This window comes from Glycine max, chromosome 19, assembly GCF_000004515.6.
Source record: "Glycine max cultivar Williams 82 chromosome 19, Glycine_max_v4.0, whole genome shotgun sequence".
NCBI classification, from domain to species: Eukaryota; Viridiplantae; Streptophyta; class Magnoliopsida; order Fabales; family Fabaceae; genus Glycine; species Glycine max.
The window spans coordinates 49,667,659-49,690,924 of NC_038255.2; the positions used below are offsets into that span (position 1 = coordinate 49,667,659).

The 23,266-nt window shown below is 27.8% G+C and overlaps 3 protein-coding genes across 3 annotated transcripts; 1 reads left to right on the forward strand and 2 right to left on the reverse strand.

The window, feature by feature from the left end:
• Positions 1–71: 71 nt before the first annotated feature.
• On the reverse strand, positions 72–3,032 carry LOC100782406 (probable aldo-keto reductase 1). Its single transcript, XM_006605201.4, has 4 exons — positions 2,979–3,032; positions 856–1,059; positions 580–752; positions 72–81 (listed from the first exon to the last, which is right to left on the reverse strand). Exons 1-4 carry the CDS (start codon positions 3,030–3,032, stop codon positions 72–74), a joined length of 441 nt encoding a protein of 146 aa, XP_006605264.3.
• A 1,756-nt stretch (positions 3,033–4,788) lies between these two features.
• On the forward strand, positions 4,789–7,731 carry LOC100801325 (probable aldo-keto reductase 1). The gene is given in 7 exon segments (XM_041012747.1): positions 4,789–4,879; positions 5,022–5,192; positions 5,652–5,855; positions 5,990–6,162; positions 6,465–6,566; positions 6,702–6,850; positions 7,353–7,731. Coding segments are annotated over 7 exon segments (1,041 nt in total). The 5' UTR covers positions 4,789–4,825; the 3' UTR covers positions 7,541–7,731.
• A 7,731-nt stretch (positions 7,732–15,462) lies between these two features.
• LOC100804878 (calmodulin) lies at positions 15,463–16,800 on the reverse strand. Its single transcript, XM_003554659.4, has 4 exons — positions 16,561–16,800; positions 16,180–16,337; positions 15,854–15,934; positions 15,463–15,734 (listed from the first exon to the last, which is right to left on the reverse strand). Exons 1-4 carry the CDS (start codon positions 16,634–16,636, stop codon positions 15,600–15,602), a joined length of 450 nt encoding a protein of 149 aa, XP_003554707.1. The 5' UTR covers positions 16,637–16,800; the 3' UTR covers positions 15,463–15,599.
• Between the last annotated feature and the right edge of the window lie 6,466 nt (positions 16,801–23,266).

A 23,266-nucleotide genomic window follows, 5' to 3' on the forward strand; every position in this document is an offset into this window, starting at 1 on the left:
ATCTCCTTTAAATCATCTTTACTGTGTTTCACTTCAAATGAACCGATATTACTTTCAAATTTTTTTTTATCTTAGTTGTTCCTGCAATACATGAGAGGTTCCAGAAATGTTAATTCACCGGCAAAAACAATTCACAATTAAATGGTGACAATAAATACTTATGAAATACTTTTATTAGATGATATTCACAACAAATACTTTATTATTTTAGCTTTTTAATCAATATCCTTAAATGCCTGATTTCTTATCAGATACATAAGAGCAATCCAACTTGATTTATGAAATTGCAGAAAAGAGTGATGTCATTTCCTGAAGAAATGCTTATGACCCTTACGACAGGAGCCGCTTCAAAACAAAAACTGACAACCTAATCTTGACTTTTTTTTGGTGAAATAGTAATTGTTAAAACCTTTATACACATTTGTTATTAAATCATGGATAATCCATAAGTTCCACTTGTAAGGTAGAGCTTTAACCTGTCTAAACTTGTAAAGTCAATTATGACTGGGAAGCACGAAACAAATCAGCAAATTCTCCAAAGAAACAACATTTTACATTATGGACACCCTCGACAAGTACCTGCAAAGTGGAACAATATCTTGCTCAATTTCACGAGTCCAAAGGGACCACTCCATTTGCACAGCAGTAATGGGATAAACAGCATGTGCCCTTCTAATTGTGTCAAGGCTAGCTTCCGACAATCCTATGTACCTTATTTTTCCCTCTTGGACCAGCTTTTTAAGCTCTCCAATCTGCCATCCAAAGAAAACCGAACAAACATATCATAGACAGAGTCACCAAATAAATAATCCTCACATGAAGAAGTAACAAAAAGTGTTTGATGGCATCGCTCACAGTGTCTTCAATGGGTACAGTGGTGTCAACACAGTGCTGATAATAGAGATCAATGTAGCTGACACCAAGGCGTTGGAGGCTACCCTCGCAACAGGACCGAACATATTCAGGGGAACCGTTCACTATCACATTACCATTTTCCATTTTGACAATCACAAACTTTGTTGCAATCTGAATTTGATCTCGAGGCAAGTCCCTGGGAGCCTGAGAGTTAATTAAAATGTTATGTAAAATAGAGGCAAGTTAGTGATATAAACAAGACTTTGTGCAAGTTTAATTTTGGTTCAACTTTTAATACTAGGCACTCTTTGAAATAGTATAGAAATCCACTGTTGAAAAAGGTCTCAGTTTCAATTGATTCTCTTTGAAAATTATCATGAGTATTAATTTAACTCATCTTTCAACTAAAATATGTCACAACAACTATGTTCGGTTTTCTATTGGAAAGAGTCTAATGTTTGTTAAGAAGTAACTAATTATTTCTAGTTATTAAAGCTGACAAGGAAATCAAACACACTATTAGTATTGCATCAGTAGCATTCTAATGTTTTCGGTTCGGTTTTGGGCTTTCTGTTTTCTTTTTTCCCCCTTATTTTTTCGAGTTTCATTTTTTTCCCTTAAGAATTCGGGGATGAATTCATTATATTTTAAAATTAATTTAAAAGAAACAAAAATAGAATACCGGGAGTTGATTTTTCTTTAGAAGGAAAAAAAATGTGTACAGATAGCAGTTTATTAATAACACCAAACTTTAATTTTATACTAATTAACCATAAATTTTATCATATTTACAAATATATAGACTTCATAAACTTTATTTTTGTTTCAATTGATCCTAAAAATTTACTATTTTTTTATAAATAAACACCAACTTTAATTTCATTCAAATTAATTTTTAAAAATTATCTTTTTTTAAAAATAGTTCTTTCTATCAAGTTATGGTGAAATATCTAAAATAATGTGTATCATTCGCTAATCTTTTTCTTCTTCTATATCAATTCATTTTATCATATATTAAAATATAATAAAGATATGAATTTGGAAAACAAATTATAAAACGATAAAATTGTCTTTATTAACTTTATTTTTTAATTTTAAATTTACAATATATTCTAATGTTTGAAAAAGTGATTTATAAAAAAAATAATTGAGATTTAAAAAAATAGTTTATATTTCTTTTTTGTTAGTTGATTAACCCGGATTTAATATAAGAGATTGATCAAGATGAAATTGAAATTAAGGTATTTATGTGAAAAAATAAGGATTAAATAGAAAAAATTTAAACCTTAAGATATTTGTTTATAAAGAGAGTAATGTTTAAGGATTAATTGAGAAATGGAAAAAAACTATTTGTTAAAGAAATAAAGTTTAGAGATATTAAGTATTCTTTTTCTAGAACTATTAATAATATTAGTTTGGCTTGATGATTCATCAGGGTAGGTTAGATTGAACTGTAAAAATGATGGCCTAGAAAGAATTCGACCAAATACGTTAAGATAAACTTGTAAATTCTTGTTCCAAACACTAACGGACTTATTTGATTTGTTTGTTATTTTTTTATTTTTTTTCTTCTAAATTTAGTATAATTTAAGCATAAAAAACAAGTGGATCAATTTTGGCCAACCCAATGGTCATAGGCAAGGCCAGCTCTTTTTCATCATATGATTAATCGGATCATGTTTGGCTAGTCTATTTGATATTTCTATTCTTTTTTTAATAGATCATAACTTTATTTTTCTCTAAACTACAATTATTTTTCCATAAAAATAATTTTGTTTGGGTTGGATAAAATCATTATGGATAATAAAACTCTCATTTTAAGTTTTTAATCTAATTGTATTTGCAAAACTTAAATTGAGACTTCTGATTAAATTATAACAACTTAGCTAATCTAAGTGGTCAGTGATTGTCAATAAATTTTAAGTACATATAATAAATCATATAAAATACTTTTTTTTTTAAAATAATATAAATATAGAATACAATTTGAGATTTACCACATTACAATTTTTTTATCCTTATTGGTGATTTAAGGGGAAAGAATCTCCCGACGGCTTAGAGGCAAAGTCCCATTTGGTGACTGCTCATGTATTGATGACAAAGGTTGTTTTCAATGTGGTTACTCCAACGTCGAACTTAGGGTGCTTATTGGATTGGTTTAATCGGATAAATTCCATGGATTGAATGGTTAACTTTTTCACACATTTGGATTAAATCCGAAACTAACTGCAGAAATTGGATATCTGTTAGTTCAGTTCTCATGTTTATATTCTTAATTGGACACTCGCTTAATTAATCGCAATTTTATTTAAATTTAAATATATTTTTAATTTCTTAAATTTGAGGTAATCTTGATTTTGATCCTTGATTAAAAATTTATTCTTTTAAATCCCTCAAATGTGTATAATACTATTTTTAGTCCTCATAATGAATTTGAGGAAATAAAAATAATAGATTTTTTAGTCCCCAAAATGAAAGTGAGAGACTAAAAACAACAAATATTTAAAAATAATTTTCTGAAACAAATAATTTTTTTAACTTAAATTATTTAAAATTAAATTATTTATGTCACTTATTTAAAAATTAAAATTACAAACATTTAATTAAACGTACTTATAAATAATCAGGTTAAAGAATGGAAAGAAATTAAAAAGGCAAAAGCAAAATCGGATAAGTGCTTGTAATTTGTGTGTCTAGCTTTTAACAGGAATAATTGGTGACGTAATCAGCTACGAAATGATGAAAAGAACATCGGTGACATCGAACATGGTTGGATTTCTAGTTTAATTTGTTGTGTATAAATTTTGAGATCAAATCTAGTAATTTACCGCAAACTAAACACAAAAAGAAGGGTAAAAATACTTTCGCAAACTTTATTGTACCAACAACGTCCGTTTCTAACGGGTATCCAAACATGCACAAAATTAGAGAGATCTAAGAGCAACTCCAACGGAACATCTCTTTCTCACAAGAACATAATAACAACTTTGTAAATGTTATCTTTCCATATTTAACACCGAATCTCTTATTGTAAATAGACACTACTTGCAAAATAAATTATTAAAAAAATGTATGGAGATGACTTGAAAAAATAAATATTGTAGGATCCATTTTAGAAACTTTTGTGTGAGTTTCTCAGTAAAAAATTGATTGAACTGTTTAAAGTAATATATATGATGTGATATAATAAGAAAGTGTGAAATATTATGAAAAAATTACACGAGAAACTTTGGTAGCTTAATTTATTGATTAAAAATGCTCTAATGAGTGCAGATTTGTTCCTATATATAAAAATAAAGTGATCTTAACTAACTAACTCGGCGTCACAGTTTACAAATACTACTGTAAATTTGGGTAGCTAAAAACTTGGGATTTTGTACTGTAAGTAGCGATTGATAGAAGGAATGGATTTTCTTTTTCTTTTTCTTTCCACAACTCTCAATTTAAATGTACACTTTTGATTCATGTCTGAGATTTCAAAGAATAAAATAAAATTTAAAAATTTTTATTATTGATTTTAAGATTTTATTAAACACGACTTTCACTTTAATTATGAATTTTTTCGAGGCACCGGATTCCTCTAAACTGAAAAGCGGCAAATTATATAATATTTATAGCTATTTTTTCATTAATAATTAAAAATTACCACTTTTTTTTTTGAAATATTTTTAAATTTAGAGCAGTCGAATTGTTCATGACAGTGACAAAAAGAATAGCACTAGAAAACTTAATTATTGATTGACGTCGAATAAACTAAAACTGAACCAAATTCAAACTCCTCCAAAAACTAAAGTTGAATTTTCTAACCTCTCCAAAAAGTAAAGTTGAATTTACTGTAACAGAATTCTATCCCCTCCAAATAGTAGAGTTATTCATCACTCTGTCTATATCTATATATACCTTTAACTTCAAACGTAGTATGCAATACTAATATCTAGCAGCATCTAAGGCATTGCAACGAACTGATCAAATGGCACAGAGTGTGGAAATTCCTCGTGTGAAACTCGGAACTCAAGGCCTTGAGGTATAAAATACTAGGTTTTATCTTATGCTTACTTAGTACGTTACTTCAGTTAATTTTTCTCGTTTTTATGATTCCAATTCATTAATTATTTTGACAAGCATGTTCTCTATCTTCTCATGTTTTTTTTTTTTTTCTTTTTTAGGTTTCAAAGTTGGGATACGGTTGCATGGGCCTTACTGGTGCCTACAATGATCCTCTTCCTGAAGAGGAAGGCATATCTATTATTAAGCATGCTTTCAGCAAAGGAATCACTTTTTTCGACACATCTGATATTTATGGGCCAGACCATGCTAACGAAATTGTGGTCGGAAAGGTATACAAATTCACGATCGATTTCTTTTGCATTTCCACCCTTAAAATTGAAATTTATATATCCGCTTGAAATATAACCTTAGCCATGGATTTTCAAAATACATGCTTACTTGGATGAACTTCCTTGGAAATATTTCTGAGAGAAGAAAAATAAGATACAAGAAATGAAATGGGTGTTTCCATAAACTAAAATGAACTCATCATTTATAGGTGTCTATAAATTAGTTAATGAATAATTCATTTTAGCTTACAAGAAAGTTCATTTCATTTTTTTATCCGTATTTTCTTCTCCTACAGGTATTTTTAAATAAGCTTATGCAATCAGACCCAAATTAGAACATAAAACCGAAGAGTGAAAGTTTCCATTAGGAAAATGCATTTCTTTTCTTTTTTTGTGATGGATCAATGGAACCGCTTACTTATGAGGGTTATTAATTAATTTTTTGATTCTATTGAGCAGGCTTTAAAGCAGCTACCGAGAGAAAAGATCCAAATCGCGACGAAATTTGGCATTACAAAGATCGACTCTTCTGGAATGTTTGTTAAGGGTACACCAGAGTACGCTCGCTCATGTTGTGAAGCCAGCTTGAAACGTCTTGGTGTTGAATACATTGATCTCTATTACCAGCACAGAGTGGACTTATCTGTACCTATAGAAGAAACAGTTAAGCGTTTCTTCCTCTAGAAAAACCTATCAATGATTTTGATCATAGTAGTATGATGTTAATTATTATCTGGCTTATCTCACTAGCTAGATAGTAGATATATTATTATTAACTAGTTTGATATGTTATATAGATTGGTGAACTTAAGAAACTGGTGGAAGAGGGAAAAGTGAGGTATATTGGATTATCTGAAGCTAGTCCAGATACAATAAGGAGAGCACATGCTGTTCATCCCATCACTGCTGTTCAAATGGAGTGGTCCCTATGGACTCGTGACATTGAGGACGAGATAATTCCTCTCTGCAAGTAAGTTCGAGTTATTCTCCATCAGAAAATATATATATATTTTGACACCCAAATGCTAGTATATATGTCTAATGAGAAAGAAATATAAGCATGATATATAAATTATATGATTTGATTGAAAGAAAAAAATGAAAATAAATAAAAGTTATTGATCAGATGTTTAAAATAAAATAACGTCAAAATATATATCACCACTACTCACTTTAATCACTGGCTACATGTGAAAAGAGGTTAAATTAAGAGAAATAAAATAAAATTAAAATGCACGTTACTTACTTTGGTAAAGCTTTTTATTGATACAGGGAGCTTGGCATTGGAATTGTACCATATAGCCCTCTTGGTCGAGGCTTTTTTGGTGGCAAAGGAGTTCTGGAAACTGTGTCAACAGTTAGCTCCCTGGTATAATATTTAATTAGTAAATAATAAAATAATATTGATCAACTCTGATCATTTGCTGCAATGTGTTCATATCAGAAAAGAAAGTTCTAAAAGAAGGATCTGGTTGTTTAATAAATATTTATTTCTCATATCAGATTTACACATCCACGCTTCCGAGCTGAGAACTTGGACAAGAACAAAAAATTGTATGGCAAAATAGAAAGCCTTGCTACCAAACAACAGTGCACTCCTTCCCAGTTGGCACTAGCATGGGTGCTCCACCAAGGCAATGATGTTGTGCCTATTCCCGGTGAGTGACAATATATATATATATATATATATATATATATATATTTTCCTATTTTAAATTTATAAAGTGATAAAATGTCTTAATTAACAAACTGACTACAATTAATTAGAATCTTTAGTTTGTATATGGAGTACATATGTTTTCCTTTTGTTTATCCCAATCTGGACAATCAGCTACTAGCTATATGCACCGCATATTTTTGTAACCTCACCTGTGCATTGTTCAAATAACAAAAGATCAAAAGAAACATATACTTTTCTTATACAATGTCTTATATATACATTGTATAAGCTTAAATTAATCAACTAGTACTGTACCCAATGGGGAACAAGAAAGATCTTTAGATTAATTGGTCATAGAATTTCTTATACATTCTAAAAGCTTAAATTGTTGGGTGAAAACTCATAATTAGTAGCTGTGCATACTTCTTAATTGTCGCTAATTATCCATTAGTGTATAATTGATTAATTATTTGTCTGAATTTGTTTGGACCGCTATATAGGAACTACTAAGGTTAAGAACCTAGATCAAAACATCGGTGCAGTATCATTGAAATTAACAGAAAGTGACCTGAGAGAAATTTCTGAGGCAGTTCCCATTGATGAAGTAGCCGGTACTCGACACTACTATGGATCGGCTAATTTTTCATGGACCGTTGCTAATACACCTCCAAAAGATCCGAGGGTTTAAACTTGAAGCACTCGAAATCATTTTCAATCGGACAATGCACTAAGTTATGAATTAGGCTAGTTGCTGTTTTTCTCATTGTATGCAAAATCCTATATATGGGTATTAGTAGTTCAATTTGCGAGTTAAATTTAATAAAATCCAAGTCAATTATGGCCTCTTGGTGATTGACTGATGGATATTTGGTTGGTTCAGTTTTGTTGTTTGCAGTACGAGTTTGCGATGTGTAACAAAAACCATGAATAATGTTATATAGACGTGAGGGTTTGCTCCTTATGTTTAAGGTATCCAAGTGTGCGCTCAAATATTTCTTTCTTTAATACCTTTTCAGAACTCTAATGTACATTAGCATCTTACACCCAAACTTATGTACACAAAACCCAACAAACTCTTCTGTTCAAATAAAGTTGTTATAGGAATATTATAATAATTTATTATTTTTTTTTTAAAAAAAATAAAAATTTATTTCTCTCTCCTGTCCCACTCATTCTCTCTCTCCTATTCTATTTTTACCGGGGGGAGGGGGGGAATATGAAGACCGATAATCACATCTTCGAGGCTAATCCACAATTTCTGCCATAAGCTAGTGTTTTGATGCAATAATTCTCTGTACATTTTTATTTTTTAACTTTTTGAATGCCCTCTCCTCCTCGTACATATGTTTTTCTTTTTTTTTTCTTAATACCTTTTTGTTCTTTCTTCTTTTTTTTTTTCTTGTGTCACTTTGTTTTTTATTCATTTTTTAATTTCTTTTTTATGATTTGATTTTCCATTGTAAATGTAATATCGTATGTATATGCAAAAATTAAATAATGGTGGAGAATTGTTTGCATTATTTGAACTTTGGTGCTGATGAAGAGTATTTTTTTTTCATGATCGACGAAGAGTACTTTGATACTGCACCTATCTGTAATGTTGGCATTTGGGGAGTTGAAAATTCATTATTGATTAATTATATTAATTTACGGGAGAGAGAATAAGTGGAACAAATAAACTTTCATTTTTCCAAAAAAGTAAACAATAAATTATTATATTATCCTGCAATAACTTCACTCAAACAAAAGAGTTTATTGGCTTTTTGTCCAAAACTTTTGGTAGTGTTAATACACATCAACTGAAAATGAGTGTACAGTGTTAGCAAATTAATATAGAGAGAATAAATTTACTGATTAATTTAAGTAATTATCACACCATTCGATAATTTTATATAAGATGTGATATTTATTGATCCAATTGATAAATTATATTTATATATTATCAAAATTATTTGTGTCAAATCTTTTTAAAATCGAATATCAATAAATAGATAATCAAATAATTCATATTTTAATATATTTAAAAAAATTATATTACAACGATTTTAATAAATATGGATAAGTTAAGAAATGATTTTGAATTAATATTAAATTTTATCTATGCATGATGCATGTGAAATTAACTTTTAATCCACCGGTAGATTTTTAAAAAATACTTTTCAATTAAAAAAACCTTTTCTCATTTTTTGTCCTGATGGATTTACTGTAATGGATGAGCTCCAAAATGTCTATCAAAATAATAAATAGAAATCTTATTTTATTACAAACACGATAAAATATATGAAAATTAAAAAACATGATAATACATAATTTTTTTTACAACAAAGCTTCATACCACTTGGTGATCAATCAACTACATTAATCATACAACACCATTTGACCAAGTTAAAAATTAAAATTTTAAAAATATTATTCAGCCTAAAATTTCTTTTGATGATTTTCTCGAACATAATTTTGATCTTCTTTTTTATTAAACTATAAATCATACAATCTATTCATCTTATTAGATGTCACCTATGACATTTTTTATTAATGTTCATGTTACCTTAATTGATTTTCTAACATTTTTTTCTCAATAGATATTGTATCAATTTTTTTTTTCATGTATAATCATTTTGTAATATTTTTTTTAACGATATTATTAATTAATTTCTTAATTTAAACATGTAACAAGAATGTTTGTAGAAAAATATTTTTTAAAAAATAATTAATATTTACCAATAAAGAATATTAGAATTCTAAGCATAGAATCATTTAAACTCGTAAGAGGCTTTTTGCAGGAATAAAAAACATTTGTATTATATATGTAACAAGGATCACTACAATGAAAATATTCCATTGAATATCTTACAAATTCAAGGATAATATTGAGAGTGAAGTGAGTTAAGATTTAAGAAAGGTGGAATTGGAATTATAATGTTTTGGGAAACGGCTATGTGTTTTGATTTGGGGAGAATATGTTATTATCCAAAATTGTGTCTAGTTGAAAAATTATTACCTATATTTTTTTGTGCAAAAATTATTACTTATATTATATATTATATTAAGTTAACTTAAATCAAATCAAAATTTAAAACAACTAAATCAAAAATAGAATGTAACTCAATTCTTCTAACAACGATAACTATTATTATTGGTATCACTATTATGAATAAAACTTAAGATTTAAGACAATATTAAGGAAGAAATTTAATTTTAATAAAAAAAATATAAAAATATGGACATTTGAGGAAATGAATCTCCCAGCGACTTTTAGGTGAAGTTTTCTGTGATGTCTGCTCATAAATATGACAAAGGTTGTTGTCAATATTGAAAATGCATGGTCATTCCAAAGTCAAACTTAATTATAGGTATTTACTACTGGATTGGGTTAATATGAAAAATTGAATGAAATAAACCAAATCAATAAATTAGTTTAATTTTTTTTACATAATCAGGTTTAATCCAAAATAAACTGATTAAACTTGATATCTATTAGTTTAATTCTCGGTTCATATTTTCTGAAATCGAATTAACCCAAACCAAATATTATATATATATATATATATATATATATATATATATATATATATATATATAATTTTTCGTTTTTTAACTAATCTTTTAAAAATAATTATAGTTGAACAAATTGATGACTCTAACCAAACTAATTCATTTTTTTTATTATGTTGATTTGATTTGAGTTTTTTAAAATAAATTAAAATTCTGAATAAACTTAAACCAATTAATTTTAATTATTCTAAACTTTTTTATTCAAAAATCAAATCCAATTGACTTGTATTCATCTCTAGTCAAATTCAAGAGGATCATGTTGTTGAATTCGGAGGATTTGAAGGATGATAAAATATAAATTAATATATTGTTATGACTTGTAATTGTAGGATTTGAAGGTAAATAAAATAGAAAATAGTCGTTGAAGAAAAAAGAAACAAAAAAGAACTTTATTATTATTTTTATTCTGTTCTGTTTTTGTTTACTATTTCCTATACAGTCTAAAAAAAAAATTTAGAACCAATTATTTTATATTTTATCTTATTACTGAAAGAATTTGATGTTTGAAGCAATTATTACAAAAAAAAATTCGACAGATTAAAAATATACAATTAAAAGATAATGACAATAGATTAATACATTTAAAATATATGGGCCAACTTCAAAATAATTAAATTGATCTTTGACGACAAAATAAAATAAATTTTATATGTCAAATTATAGCAAATAAATAAGTGCTTGTTTGATTTAAAATTTAATGAAATTAATTTTATATTTTTGTAAATAAAATATATTTAAATGATTTCATATTTATATAAAATATATATTCTCATTAAAAAATATAGCGTTTTAACTCTAAAATAAAAATAATAATATATAGTTAGAGCTTGGAAGGAATAGGGTTCTCTGTTTCTCATTCTGACGTTTGCAGTGGGCAAAGCATGAGCAGACTCCTACTCGTGGTTCTCTGAATATGGTAGGAATATGTGACCAAAGAAACGCAGCCAGTCACCTCACCTGTTACTTATATTACAAAATCATGATTGTGGGAAGCAAATTGTGGTTTGTGCTTGATAATTTTCTGTTTTCTCAATCAGCTTCGTAAGGAGTGAAATTATCTTTAAAAGGTATAAAGTTTAAACTTTTCAATAAATAAAATTTTCAACATATTTTTGTTATCAACTAAAAAATTATTAAAAATCATAAATTTATTTAAATATCACTTCTTATTTAACATATTAAGCAATTCACATATTTTATATTTTTTTTTATTTCCACTTAATTTTATTTCAAATTAAAATATTAATTTGGAATTGAAATATTTTATTTATCTTGGAGAAGTCTTGAACCTACCTATTTTATACAACATACATCTCTTAATTTTAAGAAACTTTTTATGTCAAGTAGACATGCTTCCATGAAGAAATAAATAAATAAGGGTATCTTAAAATAAGAAATCCAATAAGCAACTAATGTTAAAAGATTATCTAAGAATGAATGCTAAATATTTTAAAAAAAATTAAAAACAAAAATAAATCAGATCACAAACATATTTAAACATAAAAAATGAATATTTTTTATTAACAAAATATTAATTGATAATTAATTATTAATTTAAGTTAGTACGAAGATTTGAACGACTTCTCTTCTTTTTCTCTTCTGTTTACCTTGGAGTAAATCTTATAATTAACCCATAAGAAAAAGAGTATCTTTCACTTTTATAGGACTTAGTTAAGTGAAAGAATGTATAAATGAGAGAGGTTGACAAATTAAAAATTATATTTTATTTTACGTAACATGAGTTTTGCTATCGAAAGATACCGCCTCTAAGGAACTTATTAATTGACATTGAATATAAACTAAACTTTAAAATATAATAATATCTCATAAAAAATATAATTATTTTTATTAAAAGATTGAAACTTGAAAAAGCTAGCTAATAACATATTTTAATCATCTTTACTAAAATTATACTTCATTTGACTGTAGCAGAATCTTAACCCCACCAAAATAGACTTTAGTTTCCTGTAAACAGAATTCTAATCCCTCCCAAAAAGTAGATTCACCAACAAATTTCATTCCAACCACTCGGGAAATATCTGTCTGTATCAATATTTCATTACACCAGCCATTTCAAACGTAGCAAGTAATCTAGCAGCTAGCAGCAGAGCATTGCAACGAACTGATAAATGGCACGGAGTGTGGAAATTCCTCGTGTGAAACTCGGAACTCAAGGCCTTGTGGTATTAACCTTGAGCTATTAATTATTTATGTTATAACTTATAATGAAGTGACTTTGTTAAAGCTTTTATTGATACAGCCATACAGGGAGCTTGGCATTGGAATTGTACCATATAGCCCTCTTGGTCGAGGCTTTTTCGGTGGCAAAGGAATTGTCCAAGATGTGTGTCAACAGCTAGCTCACTAGTACTGGTACAATATTTTAGCATTTACATGTGTGATTGTCTTTTATGGCAAATTAGAGCATAATCTAATAAATTAATGATGATGATCAATTTTCATATCCTGAATCAAACACAGCCAGAACTTGCTTCCCTTATTTTATATATAATTACAATGTGTTTGGGTGATCATCAAATTTAATTTCAAATTAATAGACTTACGTGTTTTAATAAATGACTGATACACAACAGTCAAACAACCTAAGCTTCAGCAATTAAGCTTAAGCCACTAAATGACTGATACATAACAGTCAAACATTTATAGAAATTAAATTTGATAGTAATATCGATTCATGTGTGAAACTCAGCAAAGATGATTTAAGGGAGATTACAGATGCTGTACCAATATCTGAGGTGGCAGGGGATTGGACTACTGATACATTTGGTAGATGTTCATGGAAGTTTGCTAATACTCCACCAAAAGCATAACTATAATATACCAGTTAGCACCTCTGAGACATCATCTTAGCCAACTCAAAGCCCCAAGCAGCTGCACTGCCGTCTGAGGGGAAAAAAGAAGTGGGGCGTCAAGAGAAGGAAGTGGAGTCCTAGGGGGATAACTCGCAAAACATATGCTGCATGCTTTAATTATGCACATGTTATTCTATGATATGAGACAGACAGTGTGATCTGAAGCCAATATATCCATCGTTGTGCCGAATAATGGTTCAATCAACGTTTCACTGATTATTATCCGGAGTTCAATAGAATCAATACTACTTTCAAACTCATCAGAATTTTCTGTCAATGAAGATTGGTTTGTTGTTGGTGTTGTTTGTACTTTGTAGCACGTTAAGGGCCTATTTGGACATAAGGTATAGAATTTTAGAATATTTTTTTTTTTAGAAAAACTCTCAAAAGTGTCAAAAGAATTTTAACCTTGTCAAAAACTTTCGTTGTCCGTTCAAAACTTAATTTGTCATTACTCATTAGAACTGGATTTCCCCACAAAGGAACAAAAAATTATTTATTATAAATTATTTATCTTAATTATATTTGTAAATTATAGTATAATTAAAATCATAATAAATAAACATTTCAAATATAAAAATTTATTTAATTTTCATATAAAATTATTTTTAAATTAAAAAGCATTAGCAGTTAAAATTTTGAATATACAAATAACGATAAAAGAAGAGTCACTTGAAATGATTGAGAGGATTTTTTTTACTAATTACAAGAATAACGTGTGAAATGTATCCTAGAAAGACGTACTTTCTGAGTTTTTGACCTTAAAACAATTTTTTGGTATAATTAGAAGGTGTCTAAGATTTCTATTGGACACGTAACTAATCTCTTTCAAACTCTCTTAGTTCATTTCGAGATAAAATAGTGATACATCCAGTCCTAACTTTTTTGTGCATGTGTGCAAAAGGCCCTTTGTTCAATTTATGAAATTTTATAAAACTAATTTGGGTTATACATCCATAGTTTAATGAAAATAGACTTTAATTAGAGTCTTCTATCATCCGCAAGAAAAGATCTAGAGGCCTTTATTAAATTTCTTTTAAATTGTGTGTTTGCTTTATTGGATAGAAATAGAAAGTATGATAAAAGAAAATAATTTTTTAAATTAAAATAGAGTATAAAAAATATAAGATACACGTGAAATTCACAATTTTTTTTCTCAATTTTTCTTCTCCTTTCATCAACCAAACATAGCCTTAATCAAATACCATCTAACACCATCATGGGTTGGCAAATATATTACATATACAATGGTTATTATGCATGTAAATGACGGTTGGTGTAGTGTAAGATGTCGCAACGTTATGTTCCTCATCCTTGCAGAGTATGATGATGATATTTATCTTATGTGTGGAGAACAATTAAAGTAAACAAATACGACTTAAAATTAGACTAACATGGTGACAGTTACAATTTTTTTTCCATCTAGTTAAATCCATCTACTGAAGTAAGAATGCTAGTCAAATCTAGAGAACATTATAGATAGCTGAAGAATTAGTTTTCGACTATTGATGAGATATTTTTTCACATAAAAAATCATTTTTTTTTTATAAATTTTGGATTTGGATTTTCTGATGTCACATGATCATGCAAAAGTCGATATTTTAAAAATATTTTAAAGTTAAATTTATTAAAATAATTTATGAATCTTCATCAATTGTCTGACTGCACCCATACATGTTTTCTAAGACTGCATGAAATTTGGATCCTTTTTAGTGATATGGCGGCAGTAGGGTTGACTTGAAGGTGAAGCAAGATGAACCCGTTAGTACTCAGTAGTTAGTACACTATCGCGGTTGAGAAGTCAAATAAGCCCCGGAATAAAAATTAAAAAGTCAAGATAACAAATGAATTGGGAGAGAGAAAAGAGTTAGGTGTAGCAACCTCATAGTACTAATAACACATGTTTGAAGACGAGTAAAAGAAAGAAAGATAGTTGGAAATTTCGTATAGGACACAAAAAATGGCAAATATTCCTCGAGTGAAGCTTGGAAGCCAAGGCCTTGAGGTTAGTTTTTATGTTGTTGGGTTGATTTTATATCTTTCATTCATGACTGAGTTGGTATCTTCCTTGTCTTGTGTCAACCATTTTTGGTTGTGTTGGTTGTTGCTTTTGTTTTGTTGACATTTACAAAAATCTTTGCGCTAGCTTTGTGAACGTGATCACTTATTGGTATGCAATAAAATATGAAATAAATGCGTAATTTTAGAATAATTTGATAAGATTGTGGTACAGCTATAGAGAGTATAAGGCTAGTTTTCTGCATACGTCCAGGAATACTAACCAAACATTAAAACTATACCAATTAATAGACATACATTTAATTAATCAGCCAACATCATCCTCACGAACTCTTCATAATCAATGAGGCCATCACCATCTAAATCTGCCTCTTTGACCATCTGTTCCACTTCTTCGTCTGTCACCTTCTCCCCAATAGTTCTCATTACAGACCTCAACTGCACGCATACACGTATACACATGTCCATATTATATGATTCATATGAGCTCATGTTCTTGAACAAATTAAATTAAGATTTATATATATACAATTCTCATGGTAATTAACAAACTGTACCTCACTGGGCGATATATAACCATCATGATCTTTGTCAAACACCCTGAAAGCTTCCTTCAGTTCCTCTTCTGCTTCAGTTTCCTTTTCGGTCCAAACACATAGTATATAATTAACAACATCAACTTTTAATTGTACTCTCATTGATAATCAAACTAATTATTCAAGGTCTTCTTGTTAATTTGTTTTGCATTAAAACTAATTAAATATTCACACGTGCACACTTTTGAATATAAAACTTGTAGCTGAAATTAATTAACTTGCATAGCCATCTAAATTTTATTGAACTTTAGGATATATAAATGAACATGTAATTTCTTTTCACGCACCTTCATTTTTCTGGCCATGAGATTCAAGAATTCCCCGAATTCTATGGTTCCGTTGCCGTCCATGTCCACTTCGTTCATCATAATTTGCAACTCCTCCACCGTTGGATTTTCATCTAGTGATCTGATTGCAGTGCTTAATTCTTCGATGGTTATGCAGCCTTTTCTCCAATACATATATATATAAAACAACAAAATATAAATCACATGCAATCAAGTATGTAATTAAGAAATTAAAGAGATCAAATTAATTAAGGGACAAATTATTCAGCAAGCAAACAAAAACGGAAACGAATGGGGGGAAATCTAAGTCTAACCAAACAAAATAAATTCAAATAATGAGAGTAACTTGTATTAATTAATGCAAAACAAAGCCTAACTTACCATCTCCATCTTTGTCAAAAAGACAGAAGGCCTCCAAAAACTCACCAATTTGCTCTTCCCTCAAGGCGTCCTTCATGCTCGATCCCTTTATATAATATATATTAAGACATAAACTATTTAACTTTCAGCTCAATACAAGCTCATTGTACGCAGATACGGGAGGGAGAAAGAGGGACAGAGCACTCATGCTATATATATTGACTCAATGACTCCTCCATTTATAATTGCATAGGAAAATTCTAAGCCTGCAACTTACTTTTTAGTGTATAGGTGAAAGAAAGAGATATGTATATAGAAAAAAAAAAAAAGTCAATCCCTTTTTAAAAAAATTATCAAAAATAATTTGATATCATAATATAAATTATTTATCATGTAAAAATACTTGTTTAAAAATTTTGCTATTATCAATTTTAATTATATAAAATAAACAATGACATGCTAACTTATATAATAACTCCATTGAATATGGAGATTGGTAGCTTTGACCAAGTACAGTCTACACATTTGTACTTTACAATCGTATTAGGCAAATTACGTGTCTGTACGAAAGACGGTAAGGAATGTACTTAGATTTGAAAACAAAAAATTAATTACACATACTTAATACGTGGTATGAGTGTGTGTTTGATTTAAGTATTCAACGTTGAGAGGTTTCAAACGTCCCTGAATCAAAAGCATTAAACCAAACACATCTTAAGTGTCCAATATTATAATAGAATTATAATTTTTTTTAAATACTTCAAATATTTTTATATATATTAAAAAATAACTTAAATATATAAAATATATATAATAGATTGTAATAATCAAAGTATTTCTTTTACACCTTGTTTGCTTATATAATATTCTTTTAATTTAGAATTTGATAAAATTAATTTTAAACCACTTAATTTGATTAAGAGGTATACTTAAATTAATTTGAATTATATATTTACATTAAAATATATAATTTCATTTAAAATGTGAAAATTAATTTTCCAACTTTTAAACGAACCAGATAAATTTATAGTTGAAAGAAAAGGTAAAATGAATTTGAAGTGGAGTGGAGAAATTAATCTGAGTTGTACCATTTGGAAATTAACACCAGAATTGGCAGGCAAATAGGAAAAAAGAATAGTAAGTCCCACAAAAATTCAATCCCGTATTCCCAACGACAAGAACAGTTTTAACTTTCAAAAGCCTATGCACGGATATACAGTAAGGAAAATTAATAATTTCCCATTCCTCATTTTTCTCATGTTACTATTTTAATATTTTTTTTCACAGTATTTATCTTTTCAGGAAACATATATTTCAATTCTTAAGAATTTTACAACCTAAAGGATTAGTTGAGTGGAACAAGATAAGATCTTGCGTTTGACAAGTCACGGGTTTGAATTCGGTTAACAAATTTTTTTTTACAGTACATAATGATTTGTGTCTAAGAATAGTCTTTTTGAGATAATTAATAATTTTGCATTTGAGAATATGAAGAAATAATAGTCTTTTTAAAAAAATTTATTTGATTTACTGATAAATAACTTTTGGCAAAAAATTATATATTTTGTATATGTGAATGGTTGACTTTTTTTTTCTACAGATGCATGTCAATGATATGAATAATTACTTTTTAATGAATATTTTGCAGAAAAAACTGAGTATTCAACAGAAATATGAAGATTCAATATCTACTCCAATAGTAACGTAGAAGGGAAGGGAAGGGAAGGGGGAAAGAAGGTTGTACGGATGCGTTGATGCTTAATTTTCTTGAAACGGTGCCAATTTTGTCGTTCGTGCTTTCCATTAATTTGACTTTGCTTCGCCCGCTAATGGACGTCACTTCGTTCTCGTAAATACTAGTACGTCCTTTTGAAATTTGATTTCTTTTTTTTGTTGCGAAATTATATCAGTCAAACTTACAAAAAAAAAATTTAAAATATCTTTTATTCTTTTTTCTTAATATTCTTCTAATTAATAAAAATTGCATAAATTGTAATATTTCCTTTTCTTTTTTCCGTCTAAATATATAATAGATTACTGTTTATATAAGTCTATAGGATAAGATAATAAATAATTATCTTATTCTTATTTTAAATGTAAAATTAGAGCTTTATTTAAATAAATTAGTGTATTTAAAGTATGTCTATGATTTATTTTCATTAATTAAAAGGCATCCGAAGCGGGTACCAAAGATTAAGAATGAAAATTAGTTTTTTCTTTTTTAGAAATAGATTTTTTTTTTCCTGTAATGTTATGTCAAATATAATTTATTTTATGTTATCACTAGATTTTGAACGTGTACGTTGTTTGGGTTTGTTTTGTTTATATTATACATTTATAATATTTAAATTTAGTATTATTTTAATATATGTTAATTTTTAGTATATTATATCATATATTTTTAGTGAGTAATTCTCTTCTTGCTTAATATATACTATTAATAAAGTAACATTGTCTATAGCTAAAAATAGGTTTTGGCAAATATATATAATTCTATGCAGTTCAACAATTAACTTGACTTTTATTAATTGTAATTAAATAGCGGAAAAACAAAATTAATAATTATTAACTTGTATTCATAATTGTTTATTTTTAAGAAAAAAACAGATGCAATTCTTTGGAGGGATCAAGAAATACTTTTTTTTAGTATAGATACAAAGTAATTTAATTATTTTAGGAGGCCATTATCTTATATAGTTAAGTATATGTAGTTTTGTCCTGCATATGCAAGCCAAGGAAATAGATGAAAATTTTGAAACAGAGAGCGTCACGCCTTAGGTTTGGAGAGGCCCAAGGATGTGCCTCACCTTTGACAGAGCATGACTCTAAGCTTGAGATGGAAGACAACCCTTCCTTGTAATTGTGTGGTTATTATTATAATATTTAATAATTTTATCATACCAGAATTAAAATTTTATATTATAGTAATTATGTTTAAAAATTTATAATATTTTAAAATTATTTGATATATCATTTTTGTAAATCAAAATAAATGTAATATAAAATTTTTAAATATATAAATTGAGTTTCATTCAATAATCTTTTTAATTTTGTTCAATTCTTTAAAACTTGGCACAAATAATCTATATAATTATAATTCAATGTTAAATCAATAAAATAATATTTTATATAAAGTTATTAACGATAAAAAAAAAGTATGTGTAATATACTGTATTGTAAAGTAAGTGTAATATACTGTATTGTGTTCTGTAGTTAAAAGAAAGTATAATATACTTTGTTGCAAGTTCATTTCTTCTCATTTATTATTATTATTTATATAAATTCAAAGCATTTATCATAAAGTAATCCTTGTATGAAAATGGTTAAAAGAAATTATTCAACAAAAAAATGTTAAAATCAATAATTTTATTTATTATTATTATTATTATTGTCATTATTCTATAATTAAATATCTTAAAAAGTATAATATGCATATGCAGATAAATGTCCATATAGAAATTTTAACACTTTAACTATTTTGACGATACTGTTATTGTTTTCTGAATATTCAATTCACAATAGTTTGGAAAAGTTGTTTTTATATGAATATAAAATTAATGTTAAGTTGATAATTTTATTAATATTTTAAAACCCAGACCCATCTAATTCAACTTGGGGTTGGATTATGTTAGTAGATTGGATTGGGTCATGCTCACTCGAGTGGAGAATTTGGAAAATTGGTCATTATCAGTGGAGAATTTTTTTTATATATAAAAAAACACTATAAATAAAATATGGCCTGCCTGCATACTTGTCGTACGTTGATATTGGATTCCAAGAGATGCATGGGATCAAACGATACCATCTAAGCTTCCCCAAATGCAACAAAGGAACAAATTGTTTTACGAGCGTGTTTTGAATTTCTCTTTTATTCATCACGCTCAATCTCATGATTATATTATATTTGTGGATTTGGCTTTTTATGATAAAATAAAGTTAAGTAACTTTAGTTGGTGAGAAATTAAATTAACTATTAATGTTTTAACGTACCTTGGATTTGTTATCTACAACGACATAATATCCGTTGATTCTTTTATATATATCAACAATTAAGTTCATCAACTGTAACTTTTAAACTGAGTTATTGTCCACTTAGAATTCAGAACCCTATATTTGTAGCCATCTTTTTCACATGAGGTGATTAAAATTTGGACCACTTAATTATAATGTCTTATACTATAAATTGTGTGATCTTCGATTCTTCTTATAAAAAACAAGTATTAGTGTATATATCACTTATTTAAAAAAACTGGAGGTAATGCCTCATAATTTATTTTAAGTTGTTAGAGAAAGATGCATTAATAAGTTATTAGTTTTATATTATAGACGGGGTAATTGATATGGAATTTTTGACGTTGGTTACTGTCAAAAAAGAGGCACATGATGATCGATGACGTACTCTAATTAAGGCGCGGGAGTGGAGTTTGAGATCTTCAAAGGAATTCTGGCTGCTTATGTCTCTAGTTCTGATTTTAGATTAACAGAGTCTGCAATTGAATCAGATTTAGAAGCTCTTACAAGTATTCACTATATATCGTCGAAACACACAAGAAGCTATGAAAGATCGAAGACATAGGTGAAGAAGCAAAGCAACCATGATCAATAGCAGATACTAAGTGAAAGAGAGGTTTGTCTTCTCGTAGATGATATCAATGTTCTCCTCAAACATCTAAGAATGTGATCTTATATATATAACATCTAAGAATGTGATCTTATATATATATATATATATATATATATATATATATATATATATATATATATATATATATATATATATATATATATATATGCTTCACAAGGGGTTGATACGTACTGAGTGGAACTAAAGAATTGATCTGCAATATATTAATGGTGGTTGTTAAAAGCTTCCCAACAACTACAATGTAAAGAGATTTGCCTGCAAAAATTAAACTATGACACTCGGAGTTAGATATCAAAAGGTGACGGGCATCAGAGTTTAAATTCATATATCTCATAGTGTTGAATCCGAAATTTATTTAAGTTGGTTGACGTATCATATAACAGTAAATGCAATTGACTGTTTTGAAAATATTTTTAGCATGTCAATTGAATAAAGTGACTGAATTATCATAAATCCTCTAACATAATTTAAACAATTGCACTATTATTTGTCACGTATTGAATATTTCTGGAAGGTGTTGTCCGCTCACTCTCGAACGTTAGGTCAATTGAAACTTGTATTAATTCCATTCTTGCATACCACAATTAGATCGAATGTAGTCTAAAACAATTTTTGACATCGTATATTATTTTATCTATCCCTTTTTTCATTTAATTATATAAACAACACCAAAACATTCTATAAATTAAATGTGACCACTAAAGTTGTCAAATAAGTTGTACCAAAAATAATTATATTATATTTTTAATATATCAGTAAAACATATTTCAAATTATTATGGAAAATACGAAGATAGGTTTTGCTGTGCAATAAATGTGGTTTATCTGAATGCATTTATAAAAAAAGTTATTAAATTTTTATAATTTAATAAGGATTAATTATAATTAATCATAATAATTCTCATAAAATGTTACAAACATACTCTCTAACACACTTTTATGGACATATTCTTTTATTGGTTGAAATCGATTGAAAAACAAAACTTTGTCCTACATTCTATTTAATAATTTTTTCTCTTAATTTTTTAATTTTCAATAAAATTTAACCAATAAAAAATATTCTATTTGTAAGAGTGTGTTAAGATGTGTGAATTTAGTACTTCTCAACTTATAATATATAGCAAAATAGTACCTTGCTACAGTTTAGTAATATTTTTTAATTAAATATTTATTAAAAATGTTACTAATGATAACATTTAAAAATATTATCAAATATGAATAAATATTATTAATATGTTTTTATAATATTTTATTAAATGTTTGCATAGTTCATATAACATTTGATAAAAGATTCGTGATATATTAATAATATTTATTTATATTTGATAATATTTTTAAATATTTACATTTTTAATTTAATAAGTGTTAGAAAAAAAAATATTACTAAAGATTACCTGTGTGTTGTGTTGTACTATACCAATAATACAAAATCAAGCACAATTAAAGCTGACAAATACACCACCAATGAATAGTCGTTATTTATGATCTTGAAAACAGAAAGCAATACAAACTTGCATTGTAGGCTCGAAGAAGGCCGCACAAGCTTACAATATTGTCTACTCGCTCGCAGAAAGAGTACGTACAAGGGAATTTACATTGACCTTAATTTAAAGAGATGAGTAAAAACTTGAACTTACAACATGTTAATCGGAGTATTTAGTACAATATTTATTTCAAAATGGAATGAGAAGCATATTAGTTTATTAGGGAATATATGAAGCAAAATCAAATGGAGCGCGTCTACTTGAACAGAGTTCACGTCATAAATAGATCGTACTCTACACCGCGACATACATACGATGAATCAATGAATTCAGAAAATTCATTCTTCCACCTACGTCTGCCAACAAAGCCGGCCTCATAATGTTCAATCCAAATGAATAAAACGACAAATCGATGTTATTATATATGTCGTATATCCCCCCAAAAATTATTACTTGGATTCTATAAACCTGCATGCAAATAAATAACTCGAGTGTTAGCAAGCCTTGGCCTTGAACACCCACAACCAAACCTAAGCAGCAACTGAAGTACTAGTCATATATCCAACAATCAAGAATAAATATAAAGGAGCGAACGATCG